We start from the raw sequence: 16,201 nt of genomic DNA on the forward strand, positions 1-16,201 counted from the left end.
ATCATAATCGGGACTCACTGCGCCTTCGCTGATAACAACACCAAAAACGCGTCTATCGCTTTTTCTGGTCGAGTGGTTGGTGGCCGGAGGAAAAGAAAGGTAGAAGGCGTCTGCATAATTTATTTCGTGTATTTGTGCCCAGCGAGGGAAGGCGAACGAAGTGATATAGCATCAAGAAGGTACACTAGGAAAGGCTAGAAATAACATATCTGAATAATGCGTAAAAAAAAACAAATAGCTAATAGCACAAGGTACTGAGAATGATGGTTTAGTCCTACTATTGTTACAAACTAGTTATATCTCTCAATATGATGCGGTACTAGGTATCCTGCCGTAAGCTGATTGGAAAGATATCGCAGGGCGAATAACGGTCTATAGAGAATGGTCGAAAAATGTCAAATCTGAGCAAAAAGCAGATACAACAAACTAGACTACGTAGAAGATCGTTGCCCTCTTAATTTGGCGCACATAACATCAGATTTTATAGAAGCCACTCATTTTTTCACTGTTTACAACAAGTTTAGCAGACGATATCATTCTAACAAATATACAAAAACATTAGTCAGATGATGTGCCGATTCTCTACTTATTTGTCTAGCTCGTTAGTACTTGTGGGATTTCTTGTTGCAATATGTAACTATTGTATCTGGAGTGGGGATTTGTTGTCACGTGACAGAATTATACGAGTCTCGTTCTTTATATTACTGCCAGACCCGTTAACGGAGCGAGTCCTGCCATTATAGGAATAGCGACCAAAGAATAATATTTTTAATTGTAAGATAAACAACATAAAAATTACGGGTACGCCTAAACAGCTTGTTACATAACTGCGAGTCGTACTATAATTGCCATAGAACACCTTAAACCCCGAAACAGGCACAGAAAACGATAAATCAAACCGCAAGAAAAATCCCTAATGTTATCGAAATTCTCTGCAGCATAGGAGGATCTGTTTTCTATATAGATAGTTATTTATAAGAAGAAAGTATAGCGGCTGTGGTGAACCTATGCGTCAGCACATATGGCGTTTCCATCCGCGAACCTGTTTTCAAGCGCGTGATTATCGCATGCATTGCTACCATTATTATATTTATGTACAGTGCACCACAAACAATCGATGGATGATGATAAACGCATTTTTCCTTAGGGCCCGACCATTCAGTAACGAAGGTTTCCATAACAGAGCGCATGTCGCTACCGCAGATGATCGCCAATTGCAGCGGTCCACAGCTTGCAGCTTCATATGATTCAAGTTGATAGCACATTATTGCAAAGTCATTGCTTTTTCTACTGCTGCTGCTGCTGCTGCTGCATCTGTGCTCATCGTCTCCGTCGCTATATTGTCTTTCCATCCTGATCGACCTCCTGATTCAACTCCCACGGCAGCTGGTGCGACTGCTTCTCTCGTTTCTTCTGGCACGGCGAGCTGGGTTGTTGGCACGGTAGCAACACCCTCTCATGTTCTCCTGCTCTGAATTTGCTCCTGTTCCGTGTCTGGCAAACTCCGGTCTCCCTGTATTCTCTTGCCCCGGTGCTCCTAAGCCGAGCTACAAAACTCGCCATTGGCGCATTGAGCGAAACGTTTGACAGATCAACTGGTAGGGGACCGCGGAACGTTTGTTGCTGCTGGACGTGGAACAAGCGACCTTTTCTTGGGGTTCGCTATGTCGTTAGTTGTTGTTCGAGAGGGCGGGGTCTTCTCGTAGGCAATCATTGCTGTAGCAGTTGGGTCGTGATGTTATGGTCATGTTTCACTGTCGCGGCGCATGTGATGCCCTTGTAGCGTGTGCACCCTCTATCAAGCGTGGGTATCGCTCGTTACGCGTCAGTGCCAGCTACCGTTGTGCGTGCGTCTGCTTTCTTACTCAAGCGAGTGCTTCGTCATTATTGGCTCCATCAGTTCGCCAACGTTAGGAGAATGTCAGTGTGAAAAATATAATCGATCGAGATAATTCCCAGATCCCCTCGAGGTCAACTAAAAAAATCTAGCGATAGCCTGGGTAAAACTGTCGTACGGCACCTGCCTGACAATCAGTACTTGGAACGACAAAAAGAAGTAGAGCGGTAACCGTTATCGAGTTCGTCAGCTTGAAATATAAGATCAACTTTTTTACCGGGGGCAGCGAGTAGCTTCCTTATTCATTTGAAAATGCTATGACGAAACAGTGACTGAAGTGCGATTTAATTTTTCAAAAATTAGGTTTGCCATTGTGTAAAAGCGTCAGTGGCAGAAAAGGCCATTAACCCAGCGGTGGCCTATCAAGGTACAAGCAGTATGTTTGCTCTACTAATTATTTGGATAGAATTACAGTACATAGCTTTCTACATTTAATTCTGCATTATTATAACTATATATAGTTTTTCCCTTTTGATCTCAGCCGGGACGCTTCGAATACGATACTCTGCTCTTGTGGAGTGAACTGAAATCAAGCTCGAATAGATAATAGCAGTATACATGCGATGTCTGTACACTGGCTTCATATGGTGTCACTTCTTTTATCATTCTCTAATGACTGCCATTACTTTTATCACTACTACTCTTCAACTGCTTTTCCTATATCTACAATCTAATGGCGTTGTCGCTGCTAACAAAAGAAGTTCCAGTGGGCGAAGTAGCGGTGGCCTCTGGATTCCTGCTTGGTTGTTCCTCATCGTTCTCATAGGGACCCTGGTCTCGGCCACCCTCCTGTGGTTGCACATCGGCCTCAAGCAGGACTTCACACTGCTCCGAAACCATCTTGCAAAAGGTGAACATTGAATTTTCTGATGAAACCAGCACCAGTACACACCCTTTGATTCAACAAAAAAAAATCATCGCCATTGTCGTAGATTTTATTGCAGGTCGGTATGATTTTGTTCTCTGCCTTTAAGTGCGATTTTTTCTGTTCGACATTGTTGGCCTTTTCAAATTTGACTTTTGTTCATTACGGTGTCCCTTTCTGCTACGTTGTGGATTTTAGTTTGCCGCAATACTTTGCTTCTCCACATCGAATCTGTGTTTATTTTGCGTTTTCGGAGATTACGAAACGAGCTGCTATTAGTAGTATCTGTATTACAAACATTGTTATTGATTCATTGCCAACGACACCGTTAATCTGTCACGAGTGTGTTGCTATTCATGTTTTGTTTGGGCATTACCTTTTTTCGGGAATAGGTCTTGACATCGATATCAGGTAGTTCGTTCGGTGCTATCAATATATGAGAAACTTCCCGTTCCATTGAAGAATCACTGAGTAGGCAACGATCTGTTAAAGATATGACTTAACTAGTTTTTACTGTGTCTTGACGCGGACACCGCAGACGGCAGTATCCACAATACAAGCAACTAATATTGATAAAGTAATTTTGAAAATTCTATTTAAACCCAATCGTTTATAGTTTTAAATAAAGGACTCAGTGTACTGTATAAGAAGCGCTGAAAAATGCTAGGAGTCATCAACACAAGCCGGCTACCAGTTCTACCGAAAAAGCGGCCGGAAGCAACAACGATCTTATCTCACAGGCTTGACCTGCTCCGCGTACCAGCTCTTCGTTTTAGCGACCTGGAAGCATTTCAGCTTGCAATGCTCCGTGTGCTATATTCACCTACTCCGCATATATTTTGACGATACTATCGTTTTAAAAGCCGGATATCAAAGGGGTTCTCAAGAGGCTCAATGCTGGATGGGGCATCTGAGACATGGCGCGCTCGGCTAAATTTTGGGCAAGACTTTTGACATCGTTGCAGTAGCATGGCACCTGACTATTTTGTGCCGATAAGTGCCCTTGTTCACGTAGACATATCGGTGGCATGCTGTTCTAAGAATTCGATGAGCAACTTGCGTGGCAAAATAGTTTTCACATCTCGATGTCCGTTACTCGGCGTTTTGCCCCTTTGTTTCCTTTTTCTACCTGAATGCCAACGTTTCATAGTCCGCAGCGTTTCGTGAGCCGTCGTCGCCTTCTTATACGTATGGCTGCGTATAACGCACACGATTCACATGAGCGGCTTCATCCAGAAGCCAATGAAACGAGCAAGTCTTCAAGGACCGCAGGAGGCGAGGGAAGGTGCGCAGATAAAGTGTGAAAGGCGTAGTCAAAGACTGTCTAGAAAGTCGCGTCGTTCTCACGAGTGCACAAGTATCACTACCACTAGTACTATCAAAATGACGACTGGGAGTGAAATCTGTTCCGTTTACTCTACCAGTCCCTAAGGTAGAAATACAGTGAGCTCGTAGACAACTGTAACAGTGTCGTAACAGCAGGCTTGCCTTTAGGGCAGAGCTCTCCGGCCTTCTTCCGGGGTAAAAATCGACAACGAAAAATCTACGTAGGCGATACGATGTGGAGAAGGTTTAACCGCAGACTTTACGCAAGGTGGTGCAGACGATACGCTTTGCTTTTTATATTCTTCAACTTTATATCTTTTGCATTATCTCGATCCCTTCTGCTATTTTTATTCGCATCCATCTTGTGCACGATGGCATCGTGACGGAGTGGAATGAGAGGAACCTGTTTGATAGTCACCTGAGCCTTAGAAGGATTTCAACAATTGACCAGAACTTACGCTTGCCAGTTTACTAACACAATGACACTCATTTTCTTATATTATATAAAGCTTGTAAAGTTTGATTCATTCAACCTCTATAGTAACATAGTGGGAACGCGTTTGCCTAATTATGTAAGGTGCATGGTTTAGTTTCGAAATAGAGTTTAGAGACACTTCGTTTCGCGCTGGTTGATGCAAAAACTAGAGATATGTATTTTTATTCCCGGCCAATATTACTGATGGGATAGTTTTCATTTAATTTGTCGTTTTCGCCTTCGCAGGCTGAAGGTGAACACGTCGTCGGCTTTAATGTATTAGATAGTAATACATCTACACTTATTAACGCCAACAATCCATTAATGCGATTTTTTTTAGTTGTTGCAATAAAAATGTATCTTAACGATACCTTAGTACCAAATATATCACAATTGGTAGCTAAGTCTGTGAGTGCATTTAGGCTGCATTTGCAGAAACTCTGTCTGAACATGTTCATAGCCTTTTCCAGACACGATAGACTCTAATGGAGCTTTCTTAGTGAGTAGTGAGCTCACAAGATGTCATTACGATCTTGCGGTATCTTCAGGGACGTCTAGGCGTGTATATACTTGTCAGAATTCCTGTGGTACAAGTTATAAGGGTGATGACGGTGGCGCTGCGAACAGTAACCTTAATAATTAGCAGCATAAACGCCACAGGCTAATATGTATGCGTCCGTATATATATATATGTACATCGGATCCGCAGCCTAGCATCGATACCGTATTACTTATAGTTATTACAGCTTCTACGAACAACAATTACGGGAACAATTCGGTAATTTCAGCCATCATGTTGCGAAACTGCAAAAGGTATATGTAATAATAGCAATAGTATTTCTTGCGCCAACAGCTTCTGACTGCTTTCTTCCACTGAGCTATCGATGGAGGAAACGAGAGTGAAAAAGGACGTGAACAAAAGAAGGCTGGGCTTGAGTGTACGAGAAACGAGCCAACTTGCGGTCATATACTCGACAGCTTTTGTGCGAAAAGCAGGAAAGCCCAGGTGCAATAGGCTAGAAAAGCGGAGAGCTTAGACTCCACGGAGCCTTTTACGACGACGAAGCTTTCCTGCATGCGCCTATTGCCGAGGGCTGTTTAGCATATGTTTTGTCCCTGTTGTTCTTGAAGCCTGTTAACATAATCATGGATCTGCCGCTATCGCTGCAGTCAGTGACTACTGTGTGTCGGAACTGTCGTGTCCCCTGTTACCATTGCGGCCACCGCAGTCGTTCCGCTGCTCGCCCCCAGCCTCTAACCACTACCCATTAGTCGCAGCAGCGTTACACACTCGGGGCATCGGTTTGTGGTAGAACATTAGGCGGTGGCTTCAACAGCCCCTTTATAGGGTTCAGCCAGTTAACGACGCGTCTGTTAAGCGTCGTTGCTGTTGGCGTGAAGATTGGTAAAGACGTAGCTTTTCGATTTCAAACTGCTAGAAGGTGTCGACAGGGGCCAAACGGTTGTTGTTGTTCTCTTCTGATCCCCGCCCCTTTTGGTCGACCACTTCTGCGATAAAACGATTGAAATTTCATGCCTCACGCACCTGATAACCGGGACGAACTAGCCTATTTGTCAGTAAAGTAGAATCTGGAATGAGAATAGTTTCTAGTCAACACAAAGGAAATATGCTACAGTAGCAAGCTGACAACTAGGTTTTTGGTGTCTTTCTTTGAAAGGACTCTTTTAAGGAAAAAAAACTTACAGCGTCAAAAAATGCAGTGTGTTCCCGTTACCTTATTCTAATCGGAGGGTGGTAACTTTTCTAAATACGCCACGTGATCAAACGAAAAATTTAACAGAAAATAGAAAAGAAAATGTAATTCAAAAATTAAGTCAAATTCACAGAATTTTCTTCGGATCTTTTCCCAAAATCGTAGCGTCTCGACCTAGTCTAAATGGCAAACTAAACAAATATTGTAATGTATAATGGTTCAAATTTCTCTACGAGCGAGTTTTCTTTCATACACCGATAGAAGTAGGGAGAAATAGTCTTTTTTTTTTTATCACGCCTTCCTGCTGAACAGCGCTTAATGTAAAGCAGGACACGTAGAGGCGGCACACGGTATATCGATTGTGGTAGAAAACACAAAGTTGATTGGCCGGACTGACAGTAACAATTTAGAAAATTGGCAAGGACCGTAGCAGCCGGATGTTTCGACCTTATTTTTTTACTTACACCTATGGGTCGCTCTATAATATTCATGATCGTTGTCTGCCAGTGTTGTTCTTCAATCAGCGTTTCTCTGGTTCGCATGTCATATAATTGTTCTCGGTGGTCTCTCGTCACCTGTAACCATACGCAGAAACAATTCGTTGATTAGTTCTACCAGAAGAAAGTTGCGAGAATCTGCTATGTGCCTCATCCGTGGTGAAGTCAGGCCATTTTCCGGACTTCGTTGTATTCGCTCGATTGGCGTAGTTCCTGTAACAGGTCGTTATATACGTAAGCCATAACAAGCGAAAGTGGACCATGCTTTGTCACTGACGCTGGCCAGCTTCAATAACAAATAATAATATATCGTTAACGGACGGCTTACGTATTATTACGCCCGTTTATAGTTTACTGTTCGAATTGATGTAAAAAATGTAAACGACCTCACGCAACGGAAAGCTGATTATTTTCTGGCAAATATTTTGCGTCTGTGTGATCATCCCGAAGTCAATATCGAGCGTAACTGTGAAGGCTATACAGACAGTGGGGTCGTGGAGTGGTGCACTGTCCAATGAAATATAAAATAATGATAGTAATCGGTGTATGCTATGGGCGTAATGGTCGTTAAATTACCGGAAATAGAAACACGCCCATCTGAACGCCGCTGAACTTACGTACGTGTAAACAAGAATCATAAGAGTAGGTTCGTAATAGTGACTAATAGGTGCGCTGAAAGCTTGTCGAAACCTAGAACACTATAGTAATCTGTTTTTTTTTTTTTTTTATATGAGATTTTCACGTAACTGGTTTTAATGCAATTTTATTGTGTGCAGACAGATGAAAACATTAGCGTTGAAGAATTAGATAAAATTTCGTTATTAAACGTCATCGTAGTAATACGTCACTGTTGGCCGAACATTGCTTGCGAGCTACATTGGATCCTTGCTTTGCCACCCACTAGCGTCTATCCTAGAATATATCAACGACGACGAATCATATCCTTCCCTGAAAAAGCTCATGTAGTATACGCCTCCAGCCGGCTGTGTTTGTGTATGTTTTCAGTGGATGCTGAAGGCAAGCGTGTGTTTGATACGTTTCGGGAGGTCGACCAGCGGTTTGCCCAACTCCAAGCTAATCAATCGCAGATAGCCAAGCGGTTAGAACAGCTTAACTTGAGACTGAATCAGATCGCACGGGACGTCAGTCTGGTGAACGGATCAGCTCAGCAAATTCGCGGAAGTATTGCTGAAGCTGTTAATACCCAACTGCCTGGCCATCTCTCTCGGCTGAACGGATCCGTCCATGAGTTACAATCACAGGTGCTGTAAAAAGATATGCGCTTAGTCACAGCGAAATCAGCGAATTTTGCCTAGGCTATAAACCGTAGGCAAAATAACGGATGGAAAATCCGTTATTTTGCCTACGGTTTTCTAAAGCTGCTTGAGACAGTTTGAAGTGGTGTGACAAAGAAAGATTTTTATATGTGTCCTAGCGTTTTAATACACTGCTTAAATATCTCAACACTAGAACGTAAAAGCTCAGAACGTAAAAAAAAAAGTCGGTACAAGTATATGTAAATTCTCTGGTGGAAAATAAAAAATTCAGAGACGCTAATATTACATTTTACTTTCATTTAAACTGTATCGTTGCAGATAATTGACCTATCAGGAAAGCTAGCCACAGTCCGTATGGAGCTAACAGCGGTTGAAGGTCGATCTCAACATCGCATCAAGGAAGCGATTAATATATTTAATACCTCCATAGAAGCCATTGAAGACGTCATCGCTGGACGGGACGCAACGTCAACATTGAGTCACGAATTTAACGTGACCATAGAGCAGGCCATTGGTCGAGCTCAAAGCGAAAGTGATTCACGGTTTGATGAACGAATGTCCAATAAATTGCAAGAGCTCAAGCAAACATTGGCTTCCCTACCAGCTCCATCGTTGCCTATCCCTCAAGAGTCGCTGCAACTGATGCAAAATAGCGGTGGCCAACAACAATCACAATGCAAGACTCAGAATGACCCGATACCGAACGAAAAAGCTAATAAGGCTCAAAAATCGGAAAGCGTTTCCGGTTCGGCGATGTCCGCAACTACAGCCGAAAGTTTATTGTCTCCAACTAACCGTACAATAGTAATCGCTGATCTTCCTGAAAAGAAATCGTCATCACAAGTTACTGCGGTCCCTGCGGTCGCTTAGAAGCATCACAAAAAAAAAAAACAAGAAAGACAGCTTCAGTTAAACAAGCGCAGACGCGTTTTTTATCAGTTCACAGGTTATGCATTTTCGTAGAAGTGGAAGTTGAAAACGACAGCAACCCAACCTCGTCGCCTTCAAGTTATCGTTCGCCGTTCCATATGTCATAGTCATCCTCACGCATCCATATAGAGAGGCACGTTGGAACGTTAATGACGTCCTACTTATAGAATATATAAGACACGCGGATATAACGAAATCGGTGATAGTACAGCGCTAAGATATATGAGCTGGAAGTGTAGTAGTTGTACATTTTGTCACAGGTGCTAAGGGTGTTAGTTGAACTAAAATTGACAGAAAAAAAAGTGACAATTGTGTCATGTCAGTGAGTCACGCAGTAGCGCTCCAAAAGGCTTCATATTAGCAAGAGTTACTGAAAAAAGAAAATCAACGTTATCAATAGAGATGACATTACATGATAGAAAGATGGAGTTGGCAAACAGAAAAAAAACATAGAGACTGATTATTCCATAGAAACAATTGAGCTCACGTGTACACATATATATATATATATATATATATATATATATGCGTTGAGAGAGGAATCACAAGAGGGAACGTTGTAAGGAAAAGGAAAGACAATAATCGAAGGCTTATATTGTTATTATCAGAAACGAGCTTAAAAACGCAGGGGGTTGGAGAGTACCTTGTTTTTTTAGGGCCTAGTAGGAGTTGCCGTTGTCAAGAGCATTTGTAACGTCGCTAACTAAACGATACTAGAAAAACAATAGCGTTAAAAGACTATCGTATATCATACATATCGAACGGGTCATAGGAACGCCAGTTCAGTTGAAGCCAAAGGAATATGGAAGAAAAAGCTGTAGCTAAATGTAGCTATTGATTGAATATATAAAATTCGCATTCTCCTTCTTACAGCAAGCTGGCCATTGTCGTTCGTTCGTCAGATTTAATGATTCGAAAAGACAAAAATTGTGTTTTTAAGGATTATCACGGCAGCAACAGCAGCAGCAGCAGCAGCGATAACAACAAATGTTCGTCATAGGGAAAGATCAACGAATTCGGACTCGGCTCGTAGGATAACTGGACTGATAGGACCGACAAAGGACATCATTAATGAGAACAACTTGAAAAAAGGGCCGACGTTAATAAAAGAAAATAAGACAAACTAACTCTGCGTTGGAGTTCAGAGTGTTTCTACAAATCATGTTCATAGTCTATGATATTTGTTACGTATACATAAGTATGGTTATATATATATATATACATATATATATATATATATTCTGACACATGCACACAAATGCATACACTGTAAAAAACCTACTAAAAAATCATGAAAAATCTCAAGATACGCAACTTATTCTCAGAAGGAAGCGCGTGACTTGTTATCAGGAAGCATCTTACTAAACAACCATTGATAGATCGCTTTCTTTTGACCTAATTGACGCCAACCTATGTGATGTTTGAGAACAATGGAAATAAATCAGTAAAGCTGAGTAAAGTAGCCGATCAAAAAAGTCAGTATAAACGGCCGTAATGGTAACCTATTAAGTTAAATAAATAAATAGGTGCCAATGATTGAGATAGTTCCACTTAGCTTATTTCTGTTTAAAGAGGACAATAACTTTTGTTTGACAAGAATTTTTCGAAACATAAACAGGAACGTTTCGAGAAGCACAATACAGACGCGAAAGGGAGACGCCGGTACTACGCAAAAATCACAAAGCTAACGATTACGCGTAAAAGAAACAGAACCGCTCTAGATAGATGATATGGGGGAAAACCAGAGGACGTCGAGATGACGTTTATTTTATAGCTATTAGTCAACGTTGCTTGGAGTGATTATCGTGCCCTTTACTTTGATAGCCTTCTAGGGATTTTTCCATAATTATACACCTATTATCACCTTGTCTCACCTGTTGTTCCCTTGATTAGTCTGTCAGTTATGTGTGTACGCATGTATTCATAGGAGGCGCACTGATAGATGTCTATTAGATCGAATCAACACGAGCGAACAACAATAGAAGCTTTATGCCTCTGAGAGGACAACAAAATATTAACCATTTTCTAGCACTGTTATTAGAAACTTTTAGCAAGTTGGCCGAAAGTAACTTAAGTTCGGTCAACTAACAAAATACAGAAAAAGGTCAAAAGCTGCCGATTATGCTCTAGACGAAACCTCGAACATTCTGAGAATACGGCATTTTATAAATAGCTAAAATCTGACAGGAAATGACTCTCGACACCTATGCACGAGGCGGTAGAGTCTACTAGCCAGCACGTATTGAAACCAAATGAAGAGCTAATTGTACTCCCACGTATTTATTTATTTACAATATATCGTGGACTGCCGGGCATCTAAACAACAATTGTTACAGAAACTATGTTGACACTGTTTCATGAGAAATTAAGTGGCGCTGTTCTCTACAAAAAGCTGCCGGCTTGACAAACGGTATTTCCGATTATATCACTACTGCGATAGCTAAAGCCGTCCTGTATGCACAATCTAAATACTACTACTGATAAACAGCACAACCACGTAAAGCATGTCATTAAAAAAGTACTTCGCCAATTTTCATCACGCACATCAAACACTCACAATTGAAGATAGTTGCCCGTGCAACTTATATTATTGGTCCTATTAATGCGACCCAACACGTGATCCCCAACTAGCCGTCACTTGAAAATGGGCCTGTGCTTTTTGCATAATATATTTTTGACTTAAATTAAAATAGTGAAAATAATAGAAGGGACAAATGGACATTTCACGAAATGAAACATTTTATTTAGCGCGGTACCCCATAACTACAGGGCATCAACGTGTTGGGTGCATGAACTTAGCCTACATCCAGTTTCTGCACTGAATAACAGAAACTGGTGTTCTGTTTTTACATAGCAGAATAATAACAATAATAAAATGATAATTGAAGTTTTTGAAGTATTCATACGGCCTATTATAACCCTTTCTGCTGAAAGGAAGCCCCTAAGCGTAAAATAATAAAAAAAAAAAAAAAAAAAAAAAAAAAAAAAAAACGAGACACTGTTGTATTATGAGCTGTCGGTTTTAGAACCTAGGAAACAGAGTGGAAACATACTATTATTTATATTACTTCGAATGACGCACTGTAAGTACTGTATATAGGTCCATGTTATAAGTCATCCGTAAGCAGCATAAATATTCTTAATAAATTACGTCAATTGTACCAGCGGCGTCGTTTACTCTTAGGTAGCACTGAACCTATAAGGGTAATATATATTGCAGAAAAAACGAAACCATGAAAGAAGTACGTTTGAATTCTGGCAGGTTGCATTGCCTTCTTTATTATTCATAGGGCTGCATTACACCTATATATAAGGTGAGCATAGCCTTCCAATTGGGAGAAAATAAGCCTACAGTTAGAATAAGGAAAAGTGGGTACTATTTAGGAGGAAAGAAAATAGGTTCACAGCCAGAGTAGTATCTGTTCGGACTATAGGTCTACCTAATTTTGACTAAAAAAAATATTTCTTCATTTTAACTTCGTGCTACCTGCTTCCCAGACGAATCTAACTCTAGGTGCACAATCGCGTCATCTTTACATCAGACTGTATCTACTCTTCAACTGTGGTCCTATTTCTGATCTGCCTTGTAAGTATAAGCAGAGCCCTTGGCGGGGCACATGATACTACAGTTATTTCTCCATCTGGTTGTATATTTCCGATTTCCTCAATTAGCTACGTCCTCGTAGTTTATAGTTTGGTGTCTTCGCAACCGCCTCTTGGCCATTTTGCCATCTTATATTAACGGTTCTTCATTATAATAAAGCAATGCAGCTATGGTATTTCACGAGTCTATATATTAAGTATTTGTATTGTGCTTGTCTGTATTGATTTCTCTAGATCAAACTAATCTTGACCTATAACACAGGGATTTATGTTTATTTTTCGGTGGACGACATATTATATATGTTAACTAATCGAAACTAGACGTAGCCTAAACCCTTTTCAAGCAATATTTATTATTATTTTTATTTTTAGCTCAATTGTTTTCATTTAAGTTCATTAACATGGTTAACAAATTCTGCATGTGTTTCGCATTATAGTAAAGCAAATTTATTTTTGTCTATATTTTCAGCTATAGCTATATAACAAAATCAATTTTACCTTTATCTTAACCTATTTAACCCGCTAAGCAAATTTTGTACTTTAAACTATTTACTTTCAACTACCGCAAACAATCTATGTTTAACTGTATTTTAAACTATTGTTAAAAAAAAACTTAATTTTCTCTGCATTTTAAACTATGGGCTCGGGAACTCTTTACAAACTATCACTAGAAAACTTAAGTTTTACTTATATTTTTGAACCAGCACTGAGCTAACATATTTTTCCGTATTTTTTAAACTATTTACTTAAAAACTTGTTAGACTATAGCTAAACAAATTTCTGCCTGTATTCTAAATTGTTAATTTTTTCAGTATTTGGCTTCCAAGAGAATCTGCAGACTATCATTAATATTTTGAGTATAAGAACATACCAAAATAGATTTAAAAGGAAGCCAGCTGCCTTTACGCATTTATAATTAAAGAAAAATCTCTGAGTAACTTGCCATAAAGAAAAATTCAAATTTATTTACCCAAGTCGAAAAAGCATCTATGAAAGTAGAAAAATACTGTTGAAAACGAAAAACGACCGTCCGTGTCGTTTATAAAAAACGTACTTCCGTTAGACCCGGTATACGTGCTTCTACGATGTTGGTTACAGTCGAGGTCCGACAACTTTGTATTATATATAAACGCTCTGCCTTTCATACAGCATCTCTGTGATTGCCCTTTTCGTGAATTTCCTAAAGTATTAATCGTTTGCAGCACGACCACTCTTCCGTTCCTTACTTCAACGATATAGAAGAGAACATCACGCCGCCACAAATACTAGAAGTTACAGAAACGGTAGCTCGCCCCCGTTGGCAAATTTAGCTTGTGCCTTTCGCCCAATAGCTTCGAAATTCGCAAGGGAGCAAAAATTAGTTGGATAAGTCTGGCTCCTATATGGTCTTGAAGCTTTTGTAAGATCGATGACACCGGTTTGGCCGGATCTGTCCATTTAGCTTGAACTAAATATATGTCGGTGGCGACGTACTAGACGCACAAAAGGCATCGGTCTAATCGCTTTTCTCTACGTCCTTACATAGCTGAAGTATAAAGTAACTTACGCGCCGTAAGTAACACTCTGTCACGGTACCCACATACGAATATAAACAATTAGTGTAGCACTGTCCGCGACTTGGGTTAGTTCCTCCTTGAAAGCATGCTCTGGGTGTTCAAATAAAAGTTTCCCCTTTGGCTAAAGACCCACACCTGTTGATGCTTGGACGTGCGCACCTCCGCACTCTCCGCAATCGACCACCTTTGTAATTACAAAGTACCCTTAGAAATGTCAGAGTACCTGCGTTCGCCCGCCTTGGTTTTGAATTTGACAAATTTCACACCAAATCACTACCTTCCTGACCTGTAGATATACGTTCAAGCCGAAGTGAGAACGCTGTACAGTTTTTTGGACGCGTGCATGTCCACTCGTTTCCTCGGAGTAGCAGACAATAATTGCGATTTTAGCCTGGGCTTGCAGGAGCCCATTAACGAATGCCTACGCAGGAACATTTACCCCCGCGTTAAGTTTAGCGATACCCCGTTCAAACACGGACCTACCCATTGCATTATCCTGACATTAGTCATTTCAAGACCTCATTATTTTATGATGAGCACCATCAGGAGCTTTGCATTCCAAACAAATCGTCTGTCCCACGGTAATCCACCGAGTCTGGCTGCCTTAGAGCTGAGGTCATTAGATCAGGAGCGACTCTGTTCTCTATAGTGCACAGAAGCTTTACTTACTACGCACGCTAATTAACTCTGGCAAGGGTTTGGCTTCATCTATATCTCTGTAGATATGCCACTGTAGTGCAAGCTATACAAGGGCCTTAAATTCAGGCATCGACATCACAGTGAAGTCACTTAGACACGATTCCTTCGTATTTTTGAAGAACGCATGAAACTTCTTTACGAACACGTACGAATCCTGTATCGTTTTATCAGACCCACGCATAATATTCGACGAGTGAATGGCGCAAATGGCAAAAACAAATCGAACAAGCAAGCCTCGAATCCTACCCTGACCTCTTCTTATGTGTCCGCGTTGCCTACAACGGATTCGTACCGGTATTAAGCTGGGCCTAATACCGGTCCTTGACGAAACCGAACCCAGCGCTTATGCCACAAACCCCGTTTGTGCCTACCCCTGTCTCCAACGGCGTACTGTTTGCCAAACGTCACACTTTTTGCCATGCACTTTGGTCAATGACTTCGTCAGCTTCGCTCCTTTTCCCTTGTCATTAGCGGTAGTGACGATAGGCTGCTACCGGCACAAACGCGTGTTCCTCACGCTACAGTTCATACTGGCATAGCAATGTCTAGAGCACAATTTAGTATTAACACGCGTCACGACGATCTGCACAACCCCAATTCTAGTAATTAGATTAATTTTTTGCTAAAGTTTTCAAATTTAGTGTTAAAAAATTTGCTGCTGTCAAATTTACGGTCACGAATCTCATCTGCCAGTAACCGACAGCGGTACGAATCGGTCGGAACAAGGTCTGGAGAATACGGCGGATAGGAACAAAATTTCTCGCTTTATTTCTAGGCAATTTTAGTAATCTTTGCTATATGAGGCATCACATTGTTGTCGAAAAGGATGACTTCGTTTCGTATAATTCGTCTTCTATGTTAAACATCCATGTTCACTCAAGAAAACCGGGCCGTGTATTCTCCTCAAGCATTTTCCAGCGCACAAAGCCCTCTGCGTAATTCCTTGTTTTTTTTTCTAAAGATGGAAATCTGAATTTTTAATAAACTTGTGCATGTTTTGTAAAGCTACTGATTTCTTACGTTGCTTGCTGTAGACGCAAAAACACCACTTCTCATTGCCGGTAAAAATTGTATGTGGAAACCTATCATCGTAGCCGTATATTGATCTGCGCCAGGTCAGATGCTGGGGACAGCTGAGAAGCCTCGTCTCTTTGTGCGTCTCATACAGTCCATGGCATGTCCGACCCTCTAATTTCAAATGAAATTACACATATACAACGCATCCGACAATAGTTTAATGTTTGCAGCTTATTTTGTTAACCAAATACCAAATTATTCCCATCCGGGGTTATCATTGACCTCGGACGATAGAAAGCGACACGTTCTCTAGACCTAAGAGCCTATCTTTGAACATAGCAAAC

The 16,201-nt window shown here is 40.9% G+C and overlaps 1 protein-coding gene across 2 annotated transcripts in view; it reads left to right on the plus strand.

Moving 5' to 3' along the window:
- The window catches only part of LOC111268433 (uncharacterized), a 90,743-nt gene extending 78,600 nt beyond the window's left edge, over nt 1-12,143 (plus strand). Inside the window, exons 2-4 of one of the 2 annotated variants that reach the window (XM_022847417.2) lie at nt 2,596-2,747; nt 7,781-8,037; nt 8,371-12,143. In XM_022847417.2, the coding sequence (XP_022703152.1) occupies nt 2,596-2,747; nt 7,781-8,037; nt 8,371-8,922 (961 nt within the window). In that variant the 3' untranslated portion in view covers nt 8,923-12,143. The remainder of the gene's footprint in view (nt 1-2,595; nt 2,748-7,780; nt 8,038-8,370) is intronic. The other variant, XM_022847418.2, reaches the window with a different exon arrangement.
- Nucleotides 12,144-16,201: the final 4,058 nt, after the last annotated feature.

The sequence above is a fragment of the Varroa jacobsoni genome, unplaced genomic scaffold (assembly GCF_002532875.2).
Source record: "Varroa jacobsoni isolate VJ856 unplaced genomic scaffold, vjacob_1.0 scaffold_1283, whole genome shotgun sequence".
Taxonomy (NCBI): domain Eukaryota; kingdom Metazoa; phylum Arthropoda; class Arachnida; order Mesostigmata; family Varroidae; genus Varroa; species Varroa jacobsoni.